Source organism: Silurus meridionalis, chromosome 23 (assembly GCF_014805685.1).
Source record: "Silurus meridionalis isolate SWU-2019-XX chromosome 23, ASM1480568v1, whole genome shotgun sequence".
Taxonomy (NCBI): Eukaryota; Metazoa; Chordata; class Actinopteri; order Siluriformes; family Siluridae; genus Silurus; species Silurus meridionalis.
The window spans coordinates 11196513-11222345 of NC_060906.1; the positions used below are offsets into that span (position 1 = coordinate 11196513).

At 39.7% G+C, this 25833-nt stretch overlaps 2 protein-coding genes across 5 annotated transcripts in view; one reads left to right on the plus strand and one right to left on the minus strand.

Annotated features, from left to right (window-relative positions):
- Nucleotides 1-3712: 3712 nt before the first annotated feature.
- bloc1s2 (biogenesis of lysosomal organelles complex-1, subunit 2) lies at nt 3713-7715 on the minus strand. Its single transcript, XM_046835652.1, has 5 exons — nt 7494-7715; nt 6940-7056; nt 5874-5993; nt 5680-5784; nt 3713-4316 (listed from the first exon to the last, which is right to left on the minus strand). The coding sequence occupies exons 1-5, from the start codon at nt 7651-7653 to the stop codon at nt 4285-4287; spliced, it is 534 nt and encodes a 177-aa protein (XP_046691608.1). The 5' UTR covers nt 7654-7715; the 3' UTR covers nt 3713-4284.
- A 1265-nt stretch (nt 7716-8980) lies between these two features.
- The window catches only part of usp24 (ubiquitin specific peptidase 24), a 64156-nt gene continuing 47303 nt past the window's right edge, over nt 8981-25833 (plus strand). For all 4 annotated transcript variants that reach the window (XM_046835749.1, XM_046835750.1, XM_046835751.1 and 1 more), the window contains exon 1: nt 8981-9420. In XM_046835749.1, the coding sequence (XP_046691705.1) occupies nt 9100-9420 (321 nt within the window). In that variant the 5' untranslated portion in view covers nt 8981-9099. The remainder of the gene's footprint in view (nt 9421-25833) is intronic.

Below are 25833 nucleotides of genomic sequence, written 5' to 3' on the forward strand. Positions count from 1 at the left end.
CACACACATACAGCCAGCGGCTCTCCTTAGGGAATCAGATTTATGCATGTTTATTTATCCCAACACTGTTGGTCTCTAGGGGTCCATCAGGGTCAAACGCTCCCAGAAGAAACCAAGGAATTCTCCCATAATTCCTCTCACCACAGACATAAACACTCTTTTCAGGTCTATGCTCTTCCGTCCCCTGGGTGGCGAAAACATGGGTACATAACTGCTTCATTTCATGTCTATGCAAAATAAAAAAGCGCACATGTATCCTAACTGCTATTGCTGTTCTCGTGTTTGTTGGACAGGCTTTATTGATAGCAAGTGGGCATGGCTTAGCAACATTTGTGTTTGTTATTAGATGCTCACAGATGAACAAGAGAGGAAGCGTGACTTGAGTCAAAGAGGGGGCCATGGCTGGAGAAATCGTTGGAGGAGAGAAGAGGAGGACACAAATCAGAACACGTTAAATGTCTGTTCCAACATACACTCACCCACGACCACTCATACACCGACCGGGTAGCCGTTTTTCTAATCAGGGTTTTGATCAATTCGAAGAGAATGTTTAGTCCATTAGGTTTAAGGCCGGAGTGTGGGCTGGGTTTGAAAATACCTATAGGCCTGTGTGTGGGCTGAACAATGCCTGGTGTTTCTATGTGTCTCCATGAGTCTGGTGTGGTTACAAAGTTCATTCTCTCCACTATGTGAACTCCACAATTGTGGTTCATTTCTTGCACAATCCAAACGACAATTTGTTGTAATGGCCTTTTCTTTTTAAATGCTGAAATCCGCTGTGGATTTAGTACTGGGAAAACTTTCTCAGGAGACACACAGAGAGAAATAGAGGGAAGAGAGCAAGTTGTAAGATATTAAATTTGGACCTCTTAGCAGTCCCTGTGTACAAGGCAGATGGCTTCCTGCCCACTGGTTTTCATGGCCTCTCTGTGGCTCTCTCAATAGTATTTCAGAGTAAATGCTGCATGTGACATCTTGAGCATTCAGTGTTTATTGGTTTGTCGGTGTAAGGGGAGCTCAGGGCTGTTACATGATTCTGAACTGCGCACGTAAATGCAGGAACTGTCGCAACACAAAGTCAAGCGATACCAGCGCTTATAGTGTCATTTAAAACCAATGAACTCATCACTGTTCTCTTCAGTCGAAGGTCATACTTGCACACAGATTTTGCTCTGACTAGTTGTGGACTTCAGTCTCGTCACTGGGTACAAAACAGAGGCCCTGTTTCCCCTCCAATGCATTTTTACTGCGTTTCAGTGCGCAAGTGATACGTTATACACAGGTACATATGGCATCTTAAGAACTTGCTCCCTACTGCATGCTGCATTTGTGTGGTGCAGTAATAAGTTTCTCTGGCAGCAGGTAACCGGAGTGAACTTCAGCAATAAAACTGGATGTAGTAAAAATTAAGTAGAGAAGACAAAGTTTCCAGAGAAATAGAGTGGTTCAGACAAAAGTCGTTCGTCAACTGTGCAAGCAAAGTGCTCCTGAGGCTGTAGGAGAGGAAACCAAATCTCACCTACACGTAAAAGCATGCGCAGCACTTAAAGATACTGACGACAAAACACAACATGGGGTTCATATGATGAATATTTGGATTTTAGTTTAATCCCAAGCTTGTGTCCGGGTCTGTCTGCTGTCTGTGTCCATATGGGTTACTACAGGGTCCACTTGTGCAGGGTGTATTTTCGCACAGTTGTCTTTTCAGTCTCGTGGTATGTCTCTTTACTGTAAATATGGCTTTAGTAAAAGTAACAGTACTACTTTTACATAACTATTCTAGGCAATATAATCAAATGTACTCTTTGGTTTGTATTTGAGTATTGAAAGTAAAAACACCCATCTAGGAAAACTATATTTGAATAGTTTATGCAGATCAGTTTTCCTTTGGTTTGCAAATCCTACCTTTTTAAACAGAGCATTTTGTATTGTTATGAACAGTGAAAGAGCCACAAGTTCTTAAAAGGGACCATAAGATTACTTTTATGGTGTTTCCATGGATTATCAGTATCAAGGACCTGCATTTTTCTCTGTTCCATGTGTTCTGTGATGATCTGGCAACCATGGCAATTCAGAGTGAATCTGAGATTGGAAATGAATGAATGAATAATTGAATGAATGAATGAAGGAATGGATGGATGGATGAATGGATGGATGGATGGATGAAGTAAAGAGTAAGATATTACACATGAAATTGTAGTGAGCTAAAAGTTTTCCAAAATGAAAATCATCTACATTTTAAATACAGATATTTAAATAATGCACTTATGTACAGTAACAAAGCCAAAATACATTCCTATGTCCACCACTAAATACGTCTAACACTTCAGTGATATTATGGTGCACCTGGAATTTCAATTTCACTAAAATATGCGAGGAAACTGAACTAGGTTTTGGCAGGGTCGAACACGGGTACCAAAAGGTTGCACGTCACAAAAAATGACCTAGTGCTGCTCAGATGTGTGTGAGTTAATGAAGTTTGAGTGATGCCAGAAACCGTATACGGTATGTAGTGCAGAGGAAAGTGCGGTTCATTAGTAGTCAACTGGCTTTAATAAATACCATGAGGGCAGGAGGTAGGTTCAGTACCGGTCGCCTGAAATTACCTGTTTTGACTGGGGACCATAATTAGCCATGTCAAACAGTGATTAGCAGTCTACACACACACACACACACACACACACACACACACACAACATTAGTGCCCTCAGCATAATCATTTATGAATGTATAACAAAATTTAATAAAGCAGTTCTAGGCAAAACAATCATTCCACTCAAGACCACAGGTACAGATTAAGCACCTGATTGCTCCACTGCACTCCACTGTGAGTCAAAATGTCAATATTTCTAAATATGTTTTAAATGTAACTTCCATTTGCTTTTACATACCTCTTCATTTACTGATTTTCTAGTTTTCAGATCTCACCATTACATATTTTTCTGCTTTGTATTCTTTTATTCTTTGGTTGTATGTATTTACATTTCTGCCACTGAAAATACTCTGGGTTTCTTAGTTCCTAATGTGTTCTGTGATGATCTGGAAACCCATTCAGGGTGAATTCCCACCTCATGTTTCTGGGTATGGCGATGAATGAATGGATGGATGGATGAACTAGTGTTTGTGTACGTAAATTATGGTTACATTAAGTTCATCCCGTATTCTATTGCTTTATATTTCGTAACTACTCACTATTATAAACCATCGTCAGTGGTTCCTTGCAGTGACGAAATGACGTGAGACTGTGTTGAAACTACTCTGTTATTTTATATCCTTCTCCAAGGTCAGAATTTTCCCAGATCTGTTTTAGTTTCCTATTTGCCATTTAGTAATTAATGCTGTACAAGCGTTTGCTCAATCATAAAATATTGGAGGAAAATGCATCGTCTCTTATGCAAATTATGCATAACCTATTCAGGTTCATCATTGCACCATAGATAAATTAAGGACACTGGTGTTATAAGCTGGTTTAACCTGAAGGTTTTAGAAGCATGGGAAATCTAAATGTAATGTTAAGAGGGAAAACAGATGAAAGAACAAGGTGAAAGGCTGTGATCGACTAAGAATAGTGGTCTTTGTGTGCCCCCTGGTGGTGGGGCACAAAATCAAGAACAGTTAGCCCTTATGATAAAAAAAAAAAAACCTATGTATGTAAGTATGCTAAAGAAAATCCATGTAATGTACAGAAGAGATACAGTTAGAAATGAACACCTTCAGGTTTCATCAATTGTCTTTATAATAACCATTTTGCATCTTCACTAACAGCAGGCTTATATATTATATATATATAAAAAAAATGACAAAACATTTACAGAAATCTTTGCATTTCCATTCAAGATTATAATACTTTACGGAAATGAGGGCCTTTTGTACAATATTTAAATAGAAAAATCAGATAGTAGGGACATTTTAAGTACTTTTTTACTCACTAGAATCAATTTATTTATTGCATTGCATTTATTATCCCACAGTTCAATCAGGATTCGCAGACACACAGACCCAGTTTCCTTCAGTACGTCAGATGCGAGATAAATGGACTCACATCCACAAAGCCCTTGCTGAACCAGTGCACAAGCTTCCTGGAGTCTTTTTCATAATTAGGAACTAATTAGAAAACTGTGTGCATCCAAAAAAAAAAAAAAAAAGGGTGGTTCTGGATCCTATCGGAAACCCACTAACACTAGAAGCAGGAGCGGGAAGGGAACCCGGAGAGCCTCCTGAAGCAAGCATGGCTGATCTGAACCGAAGCCGGGCCTTCATTTATCTGAACACGCATCGCATGTTTCAGCGTTTCTCCAGTTTCTTAAACTTGGCCTCTGCAAAAAAAAAAAAAAAACAAGATAAGTTTACTGAAATTCTATCGACTGGAATCCCAAAAGGTTTCCGGATAAGGAAAAAAGGTTTGCAGCACCACGGGAACAAAAGCATGTCACAAACAAAAAGGTCAGAAACTGATAAACATGCAGTCCCTGCTCACACCTGGTTTTAACATCTGTCCCGAGTGATCACTGCTTAGACAGACAGCTGCTCACATCTGGCTCTATGAGAAAGACATCTGGCTCTATGTCCCATGTGTCCACTTGTGTTTGGATTTCACACACCGTTTCCGGCAGAGGAACACTGCCATCGACTTTCATTACAGCGGCAGTCTACTGTATTGACAGAAATGTTGCACTCTTTGCAAATTGTTCCGAGAATTCTCCAGCTAGGACAATTATGATGTTGATAAGTTGGTCTTTCGGTGATGTAAGGATATGCATCCCCCCCCCGGACCACTTCTAAATGATCAGAGTCTTTAAAATGAACTGGTCCCTTGTTCACATCTGTACTTAGTGCTGAGATCATATCTGTGTATCAGTTCACCCACTATCCATCCTAAACAGTATTCAAAATTAGATGGAGTGCGTCCCAAATCGTGACGTGTTGAAATGAGTTTTCCCGAAGCTACCTGGAACGTACCTGGAAAGATACGCCGAAATTTCACACTACTCACCTCCTCGAAAGTCAAATTTAAACCTTTTTAAAAACATTAAGAATGAAATTTAAGACCTATATCATAACATTAAACACACACACACACACACACACACACACACACAGTTAGCAACTGCCTTAAACCAGCTATAAATTATTACATTTTTAAGGTAAGTATTGCTAAACTTGCACTTTTACATAGATGAAAAATAAAATCGGTTTAACGTCTGTGGTACAATTCAAGAGATTTGTACCAAATACAGAAAGCTGATTGGCTGCTGCATGTTGGTCTCAATTTTAGTCGTAATACGTACAAATATAAATTGATTAGCGACATTACGAACTACAACACCCAGGAAACTAACAAACAAAAACATTTTAAAGTGCTGCAGGAGCATTTCAATGAGCGTTAGAGGTACCATTACATTGACTTCGGGGAAAAAAGCGAATTAAAGACTTTTTAAAGCCTAAAATTTTGATTTTTGTAATTTTAAGACTTTTTAAGACTCCAAAGAAACCCTGAGAAGTATAGACTTCTTCATGACCAGCAAAAAAAGTACATATTTTCAGTGTTTACTGTATGTAAACTAATTGGTGATTTGGGACACAGCACGTTCCAGTGTGAGTTTAAAATCTGTTCTCACTGCTCCACCTAGCGGTAGGTAACATTTTGTACACGCGTGAAAACACTTAAGTTGCACTCGCCCAGTTTTTTTGAGTATGTGTCCAGTTTGTACGCAGCCTGCTCCAGAGCCGTCACCTGTTCCTCAATCTGATTTATCTGGTCCAGGTATGGCTGCAGGCTCGCATCTACAAATCCAAAAGAATATCGTCAAAACATAGGGCTGTGAAATATGGAATAATCGAGGACAAAAGGCATAACGAAGGAGAGAACTCACACTTCTGATTGAGGTCTTGCAAGTTGCGGCTGATGTTGATCGAAATGTCCTTCATCTCCATGTACTTCAGACTGGTGAGCTTGTTCATATTCTCCAGAAGTTTATAATCCTCACAAGTGGCTAAAAAAATGGCATTTACAATATTAATAACACACAGACAAAAGATTTGCCAATATTCCCAGCATGTAATTTCACACCACTTACGGAATTCCCAGACGGAATTGTAATTGTCTCTGCAGATAATTCAAGTGTCAGTAGAGATAGTAAACATTTCACCCTTAGTTGTTTTTCCTAGGTTTAATATACACATCATCCACGTCCTGCTTGCCTTCTTGTTGCCAGTTACACTATTACTCACCCTATTAACACTACAAAACGATGTAGAAATATTCAATTCATTTTTTTTATTTGTATTGGGCTTTAAAAAATGGACATTGTCCCAAAGCAGTGCTCAAAATTTTGTTCCTAATAATTGTTTATCCCGAATGAGTGAGCCAGTGGTGACTACTGCAAGGATAAAATGATGGAATGAGAAAGAATCCATGAGAGGAACCAGACTCAAAAGGGAGCCCATCCTTATAAACACTAAATGTCCATTCATTACAGTTCCATCATTGTTGAGGTGTTATGTTTATGGTATAAATGCAGAACTGATATTGTGCCATTTGGGACGCACCTAATCTGGAGAATCGAATACAATTCAACATGAACACAAATCACATACTATCTTTCGTAGTATAGTTATAACTACTACTACTACTACCACTACTCCTTCTTCTTCTTTCGGCTGCTCTCTTTAGGGGTCGTCTAGTATGCCTAGAAACGGGGCTGTTCAGGGTGAAACACTGACTAAACCCCAGACCTGTCAAGATGAGGTCTATAGCAGCCCACACACGATCTACCTCTCCAACGCATGCACACCATATCTTCATGAAGCTGGACAGGGAGCATTGTGTATCATTGCTGGAAAAGGATTGAGTCTCCAAGTTCAAGTAAAGAATCTAACGCGTACAACCTCCAAAGACATCTTAAAAAATTGAACACCTGCTTGGTCATTTGTGTTCACCTGTGAGTTCTCCTTGCAGAAAAACGGCCATCTTTTCGAACATATCTTTGCACAGCTCGTGGATGTCCGGTTCGGCCGGCTCTGTTGCCTCTTCGGCCGTTTCCACTCCACTATCATCTGGAACCAAGCGAACAAAAGACAAAGGGATTTAACATCATGCACTTGTGGCTCATCATTTACGTTTATGGCGTTCAGCAGACGAGTTTTTATCCAGTGACTTTTATTTCACTCATATAATTGGGCAGCTTAGGTGTTAAGAACCTTGCTTAAGGGCCCAGCAGTGGCAGCTTGGTGGTGCTGGGATTAGATCTCATGCCCTTTTCTTCTGTAGCTCATCATCATTGATGTACACTCAAATGAGCCAAAGAATACAGTGAACTGTAATGCAAATTGGTGTAAGTGTTGATGTTGGACTCACAGGCCTTCCTGTATTTTGATTGTAGGTTAGACATGAGTGTATAATACATTCACACTTGATATCTAGTGCACTATGCAGGGGGTTTGGAAGATCCAGGCTGAAGGAAGTGATTTGTCTTGCACGATTATTCGCTTACTGTTGTTGGTGGATCTTCTCGGCGCAGGAGCTGCATTTCCACCCGCTTCCCCCTGCCCGGGATCGTCTCCTGGATGTGCCTCCATCCTCAGCTGCAGCACGGACGGAGGAACCCGCGAGATGCTTTCCATAGCAGCTGCTCCCTGTCCTGTCGCCGCCATCTTCCACTTCCGTATTGTCACGTGACTCTGAGGCCACGTGACTCTCACGGGGTTTTCACCACCACGCCCTGCTCACTAGATATAAATACATACAATTCATTTTATTATCAATATAAAGAAGATATTGTGTTGTAATATTTTAGAATGAAAACAATAATTAACTAATTCAGCGATTTACACATATATTCAGAATTATTTTATTTATTTAATATATAATGAAAAATATTTTGTATACTTTAGGACTTACCTCTAAATCCTAAAATTATTATTCTGTTTTTTTTTTTTTTTTTTTACTTAGTAAATTATATAAATTATTTAAAAGACTAATTATTTGTGGTTAGGACACTTAGACGGGCATGGCCACCGGAAACCTGTTACTCTTCTGTTTTTTAAATTAAAAGTCTCGTGGCCTAATCGGCTCCTTATTTTGTTATTACCACCAAAATATAGATTTCCAATTTGCAAAATATAAAATTATATATAGTGAATTAGGTGTCGTTTATACTTGTATAGACTATCCTGGATTTAGTGTTGTGTTAGGGTGATTTTTATACGCATATTTGATTAATATGCAAAAAAAAAAAAAAAAAGACTCCAAGTTATATGCTAACATATTTTGTATAGTACCGGAAATGTCTTCCTGAGTAAACCACACTGATAGAATAAATAAATAAATAAATAAATAAATAAATAAATAAATGTACGTAATAATGATTAAGTAGAATGTGTAATAAAACGTGTATCAAATGACGATATTTCTTAAAGGTGTATATTTTATTCTTGAAAGTGTTTTTTGTAAGGCTTGTAATATATGATCACGTGACGTGCATCCGGGCAGTTCAGAGTAGTGATGGGAAGATCGAATCATTTTAGTGAATCGGTTCATTGAATCTCGTTCATCAAAATGAACGGATCATTTTTTGTATGTATAATTTCGTTGATTTTCTTTCCTTCCATCAGAAATAAAATAAGATTTACAATTTTAATAAGCAGATCCCCCAACAGGTCTACATTCACGAACTTCAACTATAGTACAAACAATGAAAATATGGCAGAATGAGTAGCTTCACCTCTCATCAGAATCAGAATCTTCATCTTGACATTATTCTTACAATAGAAAAGTTGAGAGGAAAAAATACTCAATTTTGTATAAAATTGTGTGATTCATGAACGATCAGTCATTAGTACCGAGGGTGGCTGTGGTTTCTGGGGAGTTTGGGGATGTGTTTTATTTCTACATTGAGGTTGTAAGTGCGCTAGAACGCGGATTAGAACACATCCCCACTTTCTCCCTCCCTCCCTCCCTACACCCGTGAGGCCGCGGGGCGGCGGTGACAGACAGGCCAGCGCGGAGAGTCAACATGGCGGCGTGCACAGCCACAAGCCCGCGCCGCTGTTCACCTCCTTAAACCCACGGCCCCGTGGCGGAGACGAGACAGCCGAGTCATGGAGACCGAGGAAGAGCAGCACATGACCACGCTCCTGTGCATGGGCTTTCCGGATCCCGGAGCCATTCGGAAAGCCCTGCGTCTGGCCAAGAACGACATTAACGAGGCCGTGGCCATCCTGACCAACGAGAGCCCCGGGCTCGGCTACGGCTACGAGCCGATGGAGAGCGGTCCCAGCCCGGGCTCAGGGCCCAGCGGAGACCGCGACACCAGCGTGAGAAGCGGCAGCGGCACTGGCGGCGGCGGGGGCAGTGGTGGCAGCAGCGGCACCAGCGGCTTCGATCCACCTCCCGCTTACCATGATGTTGTAGAAGGCGAGGTAAGACCGAAGGCTGGTCTCAGCGACTTCTGTCATTCTCCTTCACGGGTTTCATGCAGTGTGTTAGCATGGCTAAGCTAACAGACCCGCATGGGAGGAAGCCCCTCAGGCTGGCTGTCAAAAGCTGGAGGGAAAAGTGCAGGGCGCTGAAACCCTTTACACAGTCCCGGGTTTCATGCTCACATGTTCACGAGTCTTTAACTTTTTAGATGCAATTGTAAATAAAATACCGGCACTTTATAGAGTCTGAGCCACAAACAGGTATGTTTTTATACGTTAGTAGTAACTAGTGAGCTTTTCTCCAGGAGGAAGATCATGCATCGTACATGCTAATATTTAATAATAAGCATGTGTTAGTCAACATTTTACACTTTATATGAGTAGAAACGGTGTAGAAATCATGTAAAAATGGTGTAGACATGGTGTAGAAATCACGTAGAAGGTGAATAAATAGTGTAGAAATGGTGTCGAAATTATATAAGGACGGTGTGGACATGGTGAAAAAATCGTCTCGAAGACATTGTCTAGAAATGATGTAGACATGGTGTAGAGATTATGTAGGAATGGTGGAGACATTGTTTAGAAATGGTGTAGAAGTGATGTAGACAGGGTGTAGAAATTATATAGGAACGGTGTAGACATGGTAGAGAAATGGTGTAGACGGTATTGAAATGGTGTAGAAATTAGGTAGACGGGTGTAGAAATTATATAGGAACTGTGTAGACATGGTAGAGAAATGGTGTAGACATGGTATTGAAATGGTGTAGAAATTAGGTAGACGGAGTGTAGAAATTATATAGGAATTGTGTAGACATGGTAGAGAAATGGTGTAGAAATTATGTAAAAATGGTGTAGACATTGTGTAGAAAAGGTGTAGAAAATATATAGGAACGGTGTTGTCATTGTGTAGAAATGATGTTGGAACGTAGACATTGTTTAGAAATGGTGTAGACATTGTGTAGAACTTATATAAGAACGGTGTAGAAATGGTGTACAAATAATGTAAGAACGATGTAGACATTGTGTAGAACTCGTACGAATGGTGTAGACATTGTGTAGAAATTATGTAAGAATGATGTAGACATTGTGTAGAAATGGTGTTGAAATCATGTAAACATTGTGTAGAACTTGTGTAAGAATGGTGTAGAAGTGATGTCGGAATGGTGTAGAAATGGTAAAAGAATAGTGTAGAAATGATGTAGACAGGGTGTAGAACTTGTATAGGAACGGTGTAGAAATAGTGTAGAAATTATGTAGAAATTATGTAAGAACGATATAGAAATGGTGCATAAATGAAGTAGACATGGTGTAGAAATTATATAGGAAAAGTGTGGACATGGTGTGGACATGGTGTAGACATGGTGTAGACATGTAGACATGGTGTTGTAATGTAGAAATGTAGACACGGTGTTGTAGTAGTGAAGAAATGATATAGGAACGGTGTAGACATTGTGTAGAAATGGTGTAGAAATGTAGACATGGTGTTGCAATAGTGGAGAAATGATATAGGAACGGTGTAGACATTGTGTAGAAATGTAGACATGGTGTTGTAATGTTGTAGAAATGTAGACATGGTGTAGAAATTATATAGGAACGGTGTAGACATTGTGTAGAAATGTAGACATGGTGTTGTAATGTTGTAGAAATGTAGACATGGTGTAGAAATTATATAGGAACGGTGTAGACATTGTGTAGAAATTGTGTAAAAATGTAGACATGGTGTTGTAATGGTAAAGAAATGATATAGGAACGGTGTAGACATGGTGTAGACATGGTGTAGAAATGTAGACACAGTGTTGTATTGGTGTAGAAATGATGCAGACATGCTGATGTAATAGGAGCCATTGTGTCAGGACAGGGGTTATGTAGTTGAGGGGAAGCAGCCTTCCTTTCCGGTCTGGAACATTTGTTTGCATTGGAGTAATTTTATCGACACGCCCCAACACACACAGTTATATGCTCATCAATCTCAATCTCAAGCTCTTGTACGCTGCATGTGCTTGAAAGTGATGCTAACTAGAGATAGTAGGCTCATGGGTGGTTTAGGGGTGCAGACAGACTGAGAGACAGATGGACTGATTTGTTTATTTATTGTCGGTGGGAATTCATGTATTATAGCATAGCTGAAGCTAATATACTAAAGCAATGTACATTATAGATAATAAGAATAAATATGTAGATACACAGTATGTTTTTGGAAAAGAAATAGATATGAACAGTAAGGATGTGATAGTGCAGTATAGAGATTGTGTAGATTCCAGTGCTACACTAGCAGTGACAGTGCAGTGTGAACACAATGGAAGTGAACAGTGTATAAGCAGCGTAGCAACAGAAGAGTGAATGGAATTAAGACGGCAGAGTGTGTGTGTGTGTGTGTGTGTGTGTGTGTGTGTGTGTGTGTGTGGTGGTGGTGGTGAACAGTCGATGTTGGTCAAGTTCATATCTTGCTTAATGAGCTACCCGTAAGACAGTCTCTGTGTATTGTACAGTCTGATCGCTGTTGGAACAAACAACCTCCTGTAGAGCTCCTTTCTACATGCACTCGAGCTCAACGAGTCTCCTGCTAATGCAGCACCGCCGTTTCATCAGTAGGTCACGGAGGGGGTGCTGTTCATTTTCCAGGACGGCTGTGTGTTTACAGAGACTGAGACAGATGTTAAAGAGACGGATGTTAATTGCCTCTCTCTGTTAGAATGTATGATGTCGCAGGACTTCATTAGACCTGAACTGTAGAATGCTTGTTTTAATCTGCGAATGAATTTCATGAGTGACGTCCAGTCACAGATACAGACATAAAACATGAAGCTCACTGTGAGATTTCCAAAAAGCTGGAAAGTGTAGAAGCATGAAAAATCTTAGACTTAAAGCTACATATATCAAAAAATGTCATGTTTGTTTATTTTTTTCCTCTAGCAGTAATGTTAATAGTAATATTCAACAGAAAATAGTAACATTCAACACTCCCTTCTTAACCATAAGTCACATCAGCGTACAGTTCTGAGAGCCGTGCAGGCGCAAACATGGACCTGAAAAAGAAATAATCAGTTCTGACTATGATTAAATACTGTACGCTACTAATAACTAAAAATAGATAAACAAATGTAACCAAAAGTCTCTGGATTTATAATAAAATCCCAGGAAATATGAAATGGTGCTTAAAGTCTTAAACTATTTAGCAGAACCTCAAGACAGCGTATGATCATATTGATAATGATTCGAATCGGCACATAAACACACACATTGCTAACATCGTAGCATGACACAGTCTTTTCACGAGGAGGAGCTATGCTGGGGTATCATGGACGATATGATATGGCACAGAATGGTCGCGATCTGGAAGATTAAATAAAAAAAAAAAAACATTTTGATTTTTTTTGTTGTTGTTTTTTTTTTTTTACCAATCATACATAGCTCAGCTTTTAATTAGTATATAATGTTTTTTTTTCTGGTTGAGTTGATTTACCACACCAAGCTGCCACTCCTGGGCCCCTGAGCAAAGGCCCTTAACCCCATATCTGTTCAGTTGTATGAATGAGTTACATGTGAGTGGCTCTGAAAACGAGAGTCTGACAACCTTGCCGTTGTAGGAATCGCACCATTTGTGCATATTTGATCAACTATACATTATTATTTAACTGTAATCAAGAAACCAGTTTAGTTGTACTTTCATCAGTCCATATGTTACTTGTTAATAGGGAATATTTTACACAATTTGGTGCTTGTAGTAAGACTAGTCACTGGTCCAGTGGTGCTCTAATTCGTTTCAATTCATTTTTATTTGTATAGCGCTTTTAACAATGAACATTGTCTCAAAGCAGCTTTACACAGATAATGTGGTGGTTTGGCTATATTATATTCATATTGTTTTCTATAACAGCAGCATGGGCTGCGGTGCCCTCTGTAATCCGAACGCTAAATTTCTCGCAAATTAGAGTGTTGAGGATGAAGGATGTTGTGGTTTCTCTGTAAGGTTATGACCTTTTTTTTTTTTTTTTTTTTTTGTCGTCATTAGCATACGAGATGCTGGTCAGGATGAAATTTATAGCTGCTGTAATGGAACAGAAAGTAAACTATTTTACAATATTAAATGTAGCAATAAATGGTTCAAAAAGCACATCATGTCACCCAGCACGTTATTGCAGTGCGTCACGTCACTTTGTCACTACTTTATTAGAACAGCCCCCATGGTGTTTTATGGCTTGTTTAGTAATGAGGCTTTTCAAATGTCTATTTCAATGTCAAAATCGAATGCAATATTAAAGCCCATTCGATATCCGATACCCATCCGAAATATTGATACAGGCTCTGCAAGGTCCTGCTACCAAGTTCTGAGAAATATCGGAAGCACTTTGAGGATGAGGCGCGTCCCACATCCTTTTACGTTGCATTTTGTTTTAGCTTTCTGCCCAAAAATACCAGGTAAACTAAGAACATGCCATTTTCAGATTTAGTCCCAGTTTTGCAACAACCTACAATAGATTTTGGAGCCTTGATTTTGGATCTTGGTTCATTGGGACGCTAAAACAGCAATTAATCGGCACTGATAATTGATTGCTGAAAGTATCGGCTATCAGCAAAAATCAACACCGGTAGTTTTTCCGGTTTGCTGTCATTGTGAGAGCGGCCACTAGGGGCTAATCGCTGACTCCATGGCTGGTTGGTTATCACGAGCACAGAGAGCGCTATATTATATTCATAATGTTTTGAAATTATAGAATTATATTTATCAATTAATATAATCATATTTATTTCATTTAGCAAATTTTTATGATTCAGAAGGTTTTTTTTTTTTTTTTGGTAATGTTTAATTCTATCTCACATGGAGTGTTATGTTTGTTTGTTTTTTTTCAGTATCTATTGAGCATCAGTTAATTAATCGTATCGACTCTAGCACAAATCAATTTGTCTCCAGTTCACTTCCAAAGTATATTTTCAGCATTGCAGGATCATGAATGAACACAAAGAGGAAACGTTTTACTCAAAAATATTGCTAAAAAACAAGCCAGAGGTGACCGTGGCAAAAAAATGAAATACTTCCAGAGATGATTCAGGTTCTCACAAACAAAGTCAAACACCCAGATAAGATTTGACCCTCTTTCTGAAATTAATTATTTAGTCCAATCTGTGTCTGTTGTTTTACTCAGTTTGTAAGTAATAAACTTACAGGAGCCTTTTTTTTTTTCTCTTTCCTTTTTTTTATTTGTAATTTAAATTTTTTAAATTGTATTAAATATTTTTGTATCTGTGGATGTGGCAACATCTAAATTTTCACCATTCGAACCTTTTGACCTCTTTCTGAGGTGAGACGGGAAACCTAAAAAGATAGCTTTTTCCGCTTTCTTGCTAAAAAGCTATCCGGAGCAGACGCGAATAAAATGTGCTGGGTAGAAAAACCAGTTCAATGGAAGTACAAAGATTAAATGTTTTCTTTCACTTTGTGCTGAACGTACCAGCGAACTTGCCTAACTTTGGATCTCATGCCACCAAGAATCCAGGAATATGATTGTTGAGTAGAAAAAAAGGGAATAAAAGCACATGGTCGGAAAAGGTGTCGTGCTGAAACTTTGAGCATCTTAATGAGAAGCAGGATGTGCTTTTTTTTTCCCACTTCTGGTTCTGTCTCAAATAGGGAAAATAGAAAATGAAAGCACCGCCCTCTGAAAGTTGTTATTGTAACTAGAAGTACAGACACCCAGTGCAACATGCAGAGGATCGCGATGAGTGATGTACATCGTTGTTCCGCTTCAAAACGGTGAACTGTATAGCTGCTGTATACGGATTCCCACACATTTCAGCAACCAATTCAGCATCTGTTCTCCAGGGACAAGATTATAGAAATGAAACGTGGATATATTTTAGAGTAGTCAATGTGCAGCTTGTGTAACAGTACAGATTTACTGTCCTCTGGGCAGGGAATTCACCAGAGCTGCACAGGTTGTTGCTGGGATCTTCTTCAAAGCTACCGGATGTTAGACACTTGGCGCTTCTCCACCTTCTGCTTGAGGATGCCCCATAGGGGTCCAATAGGCTTCAGGTCTGGAGACATACTTTTAAACACTCCATCACCTTAAGCATCCTCACCTTGTCACCTTGGCGGTGTGTTTGGGGTCATTATTATGTTGGAAAACTGCGGAGTGGCTGTCTCTCTATTCTCTCTCTGTCTCTCTATTCTCTCTCGGTCTCTCTACACTCTCTCTCGGTCTCTCTATTCTCTTTCTGTCTCTCTATTCACTCTCTCTCTCTCTCTCTTTTTCTCTCTCTGTCTCTCTATTCTCTCTCTCTCTTTCTCTTTTATTTTCTCTCTCTCTCTCTCTCTCTCTCTCTCTCTCTCTCTCTCTCTATTCTTGTGGAAGATCTACGTCAGGGAGATCTTTTGGAGGCAAAACGCTAAATAGAAAATGATTTAGATGATCAAAGCTCTAGTCCTGCCCAGTCTCAGTGTTCTGTTTACAGACTTGTAATGAATTAGATTAAAGTGGATCATTCACACGATTTAACGTTGCGCATCTGTAGTTCGGACAACAGTTCCGAAGCAGAAATAACGAAGCATTAACACCGAACTTGTTGAAAATGTCTGCGCGAAGCACGGCGCTGAAGGCTACTGAGCGCTAGAGCGAAACGCTACACCCATACTAACACCAGAAACGTGCCCACGCATCTGAGGAGCTCGATAATAACATGATAAAACTCGCACTGCAGCTCTTATTATCAGCAAGTCATTCCAACTCGAGTTAAATGTATAGGACAATAAAATTAGGCAAATTTCTCACAGACTGTTCGAGCAGCAACAATAAACTCCTCTACTCCTCCCCCCACTCACTCCATACTATACACCTCTCTTCACAAACCATTACCCAGGCTGTCAAAGCTGCCGATCACACGGAAAAACTTCCCTGATGCTTATTTTAGTCCTAGTGTTTCCAAAACACTGCTTATTCTCTATTCTATCTTTATTCTTTCTCTCTCTCTCTCTCTCTCTCTCTCTCTCTCTCTCTCTCTCTCTCTCTATTCTGTGTCTCTCTCTTTATTCTCTCTGTCCCTCTCTCTCCATTATTTCCTTCTCTGTCTCTCTCTATTCTCTCTCTCTCGCGCCGTTGTAATGCGTTGAGTCTGGGTGAAGGGAGAGCTCACTAACTCCAGTTGCAACAGAAATCATATAAGCACAGACAGGTTTCCAAAACAAGTGCTTTTTAATTTTTCTTGGCAACAGCGTTAAGGGTTAGTCAAAGAAACTTAGAAATGAGCATCAGAAAATAATAAGGACATAATCCTTGGTCTCACATGCACACACACGCAGTAATACCATAAGAATGCAGTGGCAGGCTATTCCCAAAATACCGCTCTGCTCCTAATAGAAGCGCAACATATTGCATTTAGTGTCTTTCGGTAAAGTTCATTAGTTTCAATGTAGACGGCTTATAGACAGGTGCGGCTTATTTATGTTAAAAATAAAAATATTTGTCAAATTCAGTGGGTCCGGAAATTACGGTGTATATATTCTCTCTCTCTCTCTCTCTCTCTCTCTCTCTCTCTCTCTCTCTCTCTTCTTCCTGTCCCTCTTGTAGATTCCTCTGTTGCACTCTCTCTCTCTATTCTCTCTCTGTCCCTCTGTCTGTCTCCTTCTCTCTCTCCAAGCTTCTTTAATCATTGTTGTTGTTGTTAACGGCCTGAGCGTTTATTTATGCCGTGTTCCCGCCCACTCGGCCGTCCGTCTCCATCTGGTCAATAAAGCTGTGGCATTTAGAGCTGTTTCTTTATAAATATAGACGAATACATATATAAATATTAATATGCAAACTAGTGGCTCAGTTTTATTTATAACTTTCTAAACGAAGTGGACCCTAGCCACTCACTCGTAGATTTTCTATTATGCAGGATCAAAAACTGGTGCTTTTTTACTCCAATTCCAGTACCAAACTTTGTTTTACCATTCTTTAGAAATACTTTAAACTGGAATTCTGACACACACACACACACACACACACACACACACACACACACACACACACACACACACACACACGCTTCTTGTTCAGATCTTTTCTGAATCATAAAATCCATAAAATAGCCATGAAGTTGCTTTCGAGAGCGCAGGTGCACATATGTCTACTTTAAAATATACTATAGGTGGGCAAAAGTTTGTGGACACCTAAGATTGTTATTTTTGAGCACCCTGTTCCACATTTATGCCACACCATATCTCCATTATGAACGTGTCATAATGGACTAAAAGTATATATTTTTTAGTTATGATGATCTCCGTCCATTTCATGCTGCCCTGACAAAAAAAAAAAAAAAAAAGGCTTTTTCCTCATGTTGCGGCTACACAGAGCATTGGATGTATGGCTTTTTTTTTTTTTTTTTAATCAGTTTAGGGAACTAGCTGATTACTTCAGTTTATCTCGTTTCTTTAAGCTGCTCGGTTTGTGTGTTTGTGTCAGGTTTAGCATGTCACAGGTCTCGAGTCTCTGGCCTATAAATAGTGCAGGGTGCAATACTATTCCCCAGGCCATGCTCCAGTACACAGCAGCGGATTGAGACTTTATCCCATTACACACCACACAAGTACACATATCATGGTGACACACATTACAGATGTATCAACAAACAAACGATGCAGCACCTGGGCAGTGATTACTCATAATGTGTATTTAATTGAACCCAGACACCACCTTGTTGCTAATGTTGCCAGGTTTGTCCGTTTTTGTGCGTTTGGATTCAGAGATTGTGTTAAAATCCTGACGATGCAACAGCTATCCATGTCCCGAGAGTCCATGAGTCAACCGGCTGTGCGTCAATGGAAGGAGGGACGGCAAACTGCCTCTTCACTGTCAGTACAGCGACACAAGCCGACATGGGTACAGCAGATCGCGTTGACTCACGGTTCGATACGAACGTGACGCGCGGATGAAGTTTTTTTTTTTCTAATTTTTTAACCTTAGCAGAGTGAAAGACGGATGTTTACCTTCCGATATTGCGTTTTAGTCATTGCAGTCAGGATCGCAGTCATGTTTACGTGAACGGGACGCGTTAATCAGTCAGCGGCTGAACAGCGGAGGAGCAAAATAATTTTTAAAAAGGCTGCATGTATGTGAGCGTTTCCTTGCTGCACCTTTTCTCGTCATAAATGGAGAGCAAATCCCCCTTTTTTTTTTTTTTACTGATCTGAAAAATTATCCGAGCCACGAGCAGCAATTTGGCTAGCTTGATACATCCTGAAGGAAGCAAATAACATCCTCCACTCTCACAGGTTGATTGTACGATGGGCCGGGATGACCGCAGGAGGAAATTGCTAATTGATGCTTTTTAAACAATCAAATATTGACAATTCGTTTCAGGGCACATGATTATTACTATATTCAGTTTTTGATTTCAAGCCGTGACACAAACCCGCTTTCTACACGTAATTTGCAATCACTTTTCATATATATAATGCGTTATACACTATATTATTCACCCTTCACGCTCCCACACATGCCTGTATTCTTATTTCACTGCACCAGATCAGTTACAGGAGTGTTACAGGTGCCACACCGCCACAACCATAATCACCATCTAAACATAGACTGTAGTGTGATTTCATGCAGCTCTGTGTCCCCCTTTAACTCGTCTACAGTGTACAGGCAAAATGGCACTGAATTTCAGGTGTTTTCACTGCACCTGGTATCGTGGCTCTGATCTAGATTATTATTTTTATTTTTTGTGCTTTAACTAAAAGGTTATCCTGTAACAGTTTCAGCATGACCTTTAATATTAACCATGTAGAAGAGGTTCGCTAATATGGTTTGAAACAGAGCGGCGGTAGTTCAGTGGTTAAGGTATTGAACTCTGAATCAGAAGGTAAATGCCACTGCTGGGCCCTTAACCCTCAACTGCTTAGTTATAAGACGCTCTGGATAAGTGTGTCTGGCAAAAGCCGTGTGTGTGTGTGTGTGTGTGTGTGTGTGTGTGTGTGTGTGTGTGTGTGTGTGTGTGTGTATATATATATATATATAATCTCTCATATACACAGTGGTGTGAAAAAGTGTTGGTGCTAAGGGAGGCCCACCCAGTTATTAGGTTTAGGGGGCAAACACTTATTCACACAGGGCCATGTAGTTTTGGATTTTGATTCCCTCAATAATAAAAACCTTCATTTAAAAACTGCATGTTGTGGTCACTTATGTTAGCATTTACTAATATTTTAATTCATTTGATGAGCTGAAACATTAAAGTGTGACAAACATGCAAAAAACATCAAGAAATCAGGAAGGGGGCAAACATTTTTTGACACCACTGTGTGTGTATGTGTGTATGTGTGTGTGTGTGTGTGTGTGTGTGTATATATATATATATATATATATATATATATATATATATATATATATATATATATATATATATATATATATATAAGGGCCTCGCAGCCCCTTATGGTACCTTATGGTACCTTAGTGAATTGATCTAGACATTGTCACTTTATAATCATAATAGTGTACAGTATTTCAGCAAATACATAAAAGAATAACCATCTAAATGACAACACTATTGTTCGGTTGGAGCAAAAATGCTTTACAGCCTGTTGTTCAGTGGAGCCTCATCTTTCCTAATAAACCAGGATTAGCAGCAGCGGATGTGTTTGTGACTCGTTATTACAATAAATGTGTAAGTAGTGAATTTGTAAAAATGTAAAACATTTTTTTATGCATGTTGTTGTTGTGTACTGCTTACACACATCCAGCAAATACATTCGTTATACGTTTTCAACAATGGGAACAATGGGATATCGTCGTGCTGGCACTGACGACTAAGGGGTTAAAGAGTGATGTGTATCATAAGGGTGTAAGTAAAGTCAGGAACTGATATAGAGTAAGGAGGGGTGCACTCAGTGTTCCAATTCATCCCAAAGGTGTTCAATAGGTTTGAGGTCAGAGCTCTATAGCAGGAGATTTTCCACTTCAACGTACATCTTCATGGAACTGGATTTCACACTGGGATTCCTAGGTCGTGCGCCTTCGACGTCGTGATATCAAATCAGTTTGGTGAAGAACCGCATATGGCTGGAAAAGTCGTGTGTCCCAATATTTTTGCCCCTATTCGGTATAAATGATTATAGCTAAAGTTAACACTATGTGTGCAGTATGTAACTCATTTAAAGCTGAGGAAAGCTACTGTGTGCGCTGCGGATGCTGTGTTGGATTGGGATCCATTGAAAAGTGATTTTCGATACCATGGAAGACTCCATGCCAAGTGGAAGGAGAACGAAAGTTAACGGAGGCTTCTGTGATCGGCATACGCAGGCCATAAGCAGTTGAGCCGCGAGCAGCGAGCTAGAACTTTTCCCGCATGTTGTAATGATGCGACCTTGAACTGAAACGCACTCCATAGGGATGATGTTTAGTGCAGATTTATGTGGCATATTCCCAATTAAGTGTAGTCGTTTCAACATGTGGGATAAATACTGCAGTGTATAAAAGTGCAGGAGCCTGAGCAGGGAGAGTGTATGTGTGTGTGTGTGTGTGTGTGTGTGTGTGTAATCCCCCGGCTGCTTCCTAGCAGCAAAAGCAGGCGTTCTCGTCGTTATACTCGGACACACGCCAGCTACACGGCTCTATCAGCTGACCCGCTGTTTGTTCTGCCGAATGTCAACAATATAAGGTTGCTGAATTCTGATATGTGCTCATGACAGAAACTGACTACACAGTTTTTTTCTTATTATGCTGCTGGAAGCAAGTTTGAGGGTTTGTGCAATTTCATCCTCGAGACGCTCAGTTTGACGCTCGAGGTTGTTTCTGTTTTCATGCACGTCTCATTCTGCTCACTTTTGTGGTCATTAAACCAGGGTAAACATGTTTTTTGTTGAAGTTGTTGTGTTGTCAATTTTTGCCCACTTTTGAAACTGGAGTCTGAAATCATTCAACCATTAGGAAGATCCAGCATGTGGAGGTCTGCAGGCCACTGGGATTTGTAACAATGGTCCCAGAACTATGTGTTACAACGCTGAAACAACAAAACATCTTTATTAGGATTGGTCTTTTGATATTCATTTTATAAACACGCCTCCAACACTATTTTACATCCTCGGACGTCATGGAACATGTATCCACTAGATTTCCGAGACCGCTCGAGGAGTTTTGCGCTCTTTCAGCCACGAGGGTCTTCGCAAGGACACGTACTGATCAGGGTTGCGAAATTCATAGGAATTTATTAAAATATATGGAAATTAACGTGAATGAATGGGGGCGGGGGGGTTAAAATGGCAGGTTAGCCAATAACTTGAATGTAGTTAAAAAAACAACCAGATTTAATGCATTTTAAGTTGAATTTCTACCCTGCAGGTTAATCAATTACACACACACACACACACACACACACACACACACACACTTACTGCAGGGCTACTGAGGCCACACCTCCTACATTTCTCCATAGAACAACACACTTCACGTCTTATGTCCTGCACACAAAATAATGTCACGTGAATTCCCATAAATGACATGAGTATTACATACGTTTATGTTTAAAATCTCCTTGTGCTGTGTGTAAGCTATTGTGCAACAAAATTAGACTACGCATGTCAGCTTATGACCAAACAAAATGTTTGTATATGGTACTGTTTATAGACGTTAATTCCCATAAATTCCGGGTATGTTTCCAACTTAAAATATTTCCACAATTCCCCAGCGAAGTTCCCATTGAAAGTGTCCGATAAACTTCCGGAAGCTTTCTATGGAAACTTCGCTGGGGAAAGATGCGAAGGGAAAGATGTTTCCCTAGAGTTTGGCGTGTGATTTTGGAGATTTTGTGCTCATTCAGACATAATGGTGATGATAAAGGCAGGTACTGATGTAGGTGAGGAGGCCTGGGGTGCAGTCAGTGTTCACATTTATCCCAAAGTTGTTCAGGGTTGAGGTCAGAGCTCTATAGCAGGAGATCTTCCACTACAACTCATCCAAAGCATGTCTTTATGGTACTGGCTTTGTGCACAGGGGCATTGTCATGCTGGAACAGGTTTGGGTCTCCCAGTTCAAGTGAAGGAAAAATTGTATGCCGCTGCATCTAAAGACGTCCTGTACAATTGTGTGCCTTCAGCTTTGCGAAAACAGTTTGAAAAAGAACATATTGCTGGGGTCCCAATGCTTTTTTTTCTCCCATATATTGTGTATATATAGATTGTTTTTGCTGTGTCTTTTATTTACTCGTCTTCAAAAAGTGCGTCTTTGTGGCCCCCCTGGTCTGTCTTCAGTAAGTGCTTTATTCTGGGCTGAACTGGTTATATATATCACTGGGTGTAAGCTGGGAAAAACATCCCGGTTATTCCTAAGACAGGCATTTGGCAGAGACCCTTATCAAGAGTGATTTACAGTTATCTCATTCATACAACTGAGCAGTTGAAGGTTAAGGGCCTTGCTCTTGCAGTGGCAGCTTGGTGGTTGGAAGTTGAACCCATAAACCTGCGATCGAAAATCCAACATCTTAACTACTAAGACACTGCAATTGTCATGCAAACACACACACACACACACACACACACACACACACACACACATAATCCTTCACGCTTTAAAGTAGCTGGTCCAGCTACCAGAGGTTGGAGGAAACTGGAGAACTTGAAGGAAAACCCTTAAGGAGAACATGCAACAGAAAGTGGGCGGGCTCAGGATTGAACCCAGGACTGTGTGAAGTGGCAGCACTAGAGAGCAGTGCAGAGATTAACCATAATTATTTAGCAGTGCAGTTGGAGAACTTTTTAGATTGTTACAGTGCTTATGATTTAAACTTATACCAGGTCTATCGGCACTTTTCATGTCTGCGTTAAAGGAATAATGCAACTGTGTGTCCATCCATCTGTTTCTCATTAGCAAGATATCTGAAGAGTGATTTGTATAGGCATTTGAATATAACCAGGATATGAACTTATTAGATTTGGCAAAAGCTCAAAACATGGTCAGGATAATAGCAGGGTGAATTCTTTTTTTTTCTTCTTTAATGGCTTCCTTTCAGGTCAGAGCATGTGTTTGACTTGAGTTGGTGGTAGAGACCTTGTTAATGACATCAGCTTTGCCATACAACCACATCTGATCGTCACAGATGTTACACCTGGTTTATCTTTTCTGAGTGTGTTGTGGGTTTGTTTAGACACAGTAAAGCTCACTCGAGTCCTGGGTTTTGCAGTGTTTGCTTTTTTTTTTTGTTTGTTTGTTTTTGCAGTCAGAGAGATAACCACACTCAAAATCGATCCTTCATCACCTGCTTGAAATCGCAGGGTTAAAGGGCTTTCTTTTATAGGCTTTTCATCATAAGCCTTCACAACTATGTGTTAATTTTGTATATTTGACATCCCTTTACAGACATGTACACTACTGAATTATGCCTTTTTTCAGGTTAATGGGCTGTTTGTTGAATGTTGTTTGTTAGACTTGTTTGACAAGCAATGGGTTTGTTCTCATTTCTTTCACGGTTTCCCTTTAAAGTTTTAACCACGTGTGTCAAGCCTAGTTATTTAGACGATTGATTGATTGGTATTTATCAGGTGTTCTGAAAGTTTTATGAGGGACTGCAGAGTCCTGAAGACTCATGTGCACTTAATGATTTTATAGTAATCTAAACCGAGCAGGAGGAAACAAATAGCTGGCTGTGTTTACTGGCATATCAGTGAATGTTTAACCATGTAGTTAAGAAAATAATTGTGCATCGTATGATGTTATAGTGATAAAACAGGAACAACAATAATATTGCAGCATCATCTATTTATTTAAAGTAGAGTTCAACCGATTTATAAGTTTTGGCGATTTATTGGCACTGGTAGTCGATTGCTGGAACTATCAACTATCTGCAAAAATCTATAGTGTTAGTTTTTCCGGCTCCCGGTTCGCTGCCATTATGAGAGTGACCTCTAGTGGCGAGTCACCAATGCCACGTTTTGTTTGTTTTTAGATCCGAGACTGCGCGCTGCACGGAGAGCGCAATGTTATATTTATAATTTATAATGTGTTTGTATGTAATATAATTGTTATTATTAAATACTTATATTTAATAAATAAAGTTCAGTATAATTTTAGTGTTTTTATATTTTTATATATATATTTTTATATATATATATTATAAATATCAGTATCAACATATTTCCTGTGCTTCAGCATAGACTTTTCCTTAAAGCCTTTTTTCAGTCTCGACTACATGAAAGTCTAATTGGCGTACTGTATGTTTTCGAGCATATCAGTATTGAGCAATTTAGACTACCACTGTTCAAGTTTGCAGCGAGTGCAACTGAAATATTGGAATTATCTCACGATCGCACGAACAGACCTGCTAAACCGTCACGCATGACCTTTAAATAGTTCATTGTATGAATTCAGAGTAGCTGATTCTTATTCTTTTAGTCTCTCCGGCTTATTTCCGGTCTCCCATCGTCGCACTACGCATTTGTCGATACACACACACATACACAAACACGACACCCTGATTTGCAAGCAGCTGCTTTTTACTCCTTGGTAATTTGGTCATAAAGTTTCAGCTGACCGACTGAAGGAAATCTATGACTACAGTTTTATACCTGTGAACTCTCCTCGTTCACATAAAGAGCCACGCCCTCTGTTTCATTAAAGGGAAGCAGCTATTGTGCGGCACCGCCGGTGAGACCGAGGTGTAAATCTCCACTCAGCGCACAGTCTTTGGTCTTTATTCACACGTTTATGACCTTCCAAAGCACACTAAGGAGAAAAAATCCTATAAAGAAAGAGCTATATATTGTGTTTTTGTTTTTATTAGATGATCAAGAAATTGAAATGAAAATGCCAAACGAAATGCATTCAATGCGATTAAAACTAGAAATAGACTCCATACGGTGCACTTCTCCAAACTGTTCCCTCCAATTTGAAGGCTCACAATTGCAAAGGTTGCATCAAACATTCTCCTGGCTTGTGGTAGGAGACCTGGAACCTGTTCCAGTATGACTATGAACTTAAGAAGATAAACAATAGGGTTTACGTGGTTTGGAGTGGAAGATCTTGAGTGGCCTGCTATAGAGCTCGGACCTCAACCCCTTTTGGACACCACTTCCTCACCCTACATCAGTACCTGACTTTCCACAGCACAAATCTCCACAAGCACACTCCAAGAGCTAGAACAACATCTCAGGAGAGTGGTGGTTATTATAACAGCGAATAGCGATTAAATGTGGAATGGGGTGTTCAAAAAGCACATACCAATGATGTGGTCAGGTGCCCTCGTCGTGTGTGTGTGTGTGTGTGTGTGTGTGTATATATATATATATATATATATATATATATATATATATATATATATATATATATATATATATATATATATATATATATTATAGACATTTTTATTAACCCCGATTTTTCACATTTGGACACACACACACACACACATGCGAAGTCTGTTTTTGCACACACTAATATGGCTATT

Coding starts and splice junctions, on each gene's coding strand:
- bloc1s2 (XM_046835652.1), bottom strand. CDS start 7,653: ATGGCGGCGACAGGACAGGGAGCAGCTGCTATGGAAAGCATCTCGCGG. Junction 5,785..5,873: donor GCAAGACCTCAATCAGAAGT/GTGAGTTCTCTC, acceptor TTGGATTTGTAG/ATGCGAGCCTGCAGCCATAC. Junction 4,317..5,679: donor CACATACTCAAAAAAACTGG/GCGAGTGCAACT, acceptor TTTTTTTTGCAG/AGGCCAAGTTTAAGAAACTG.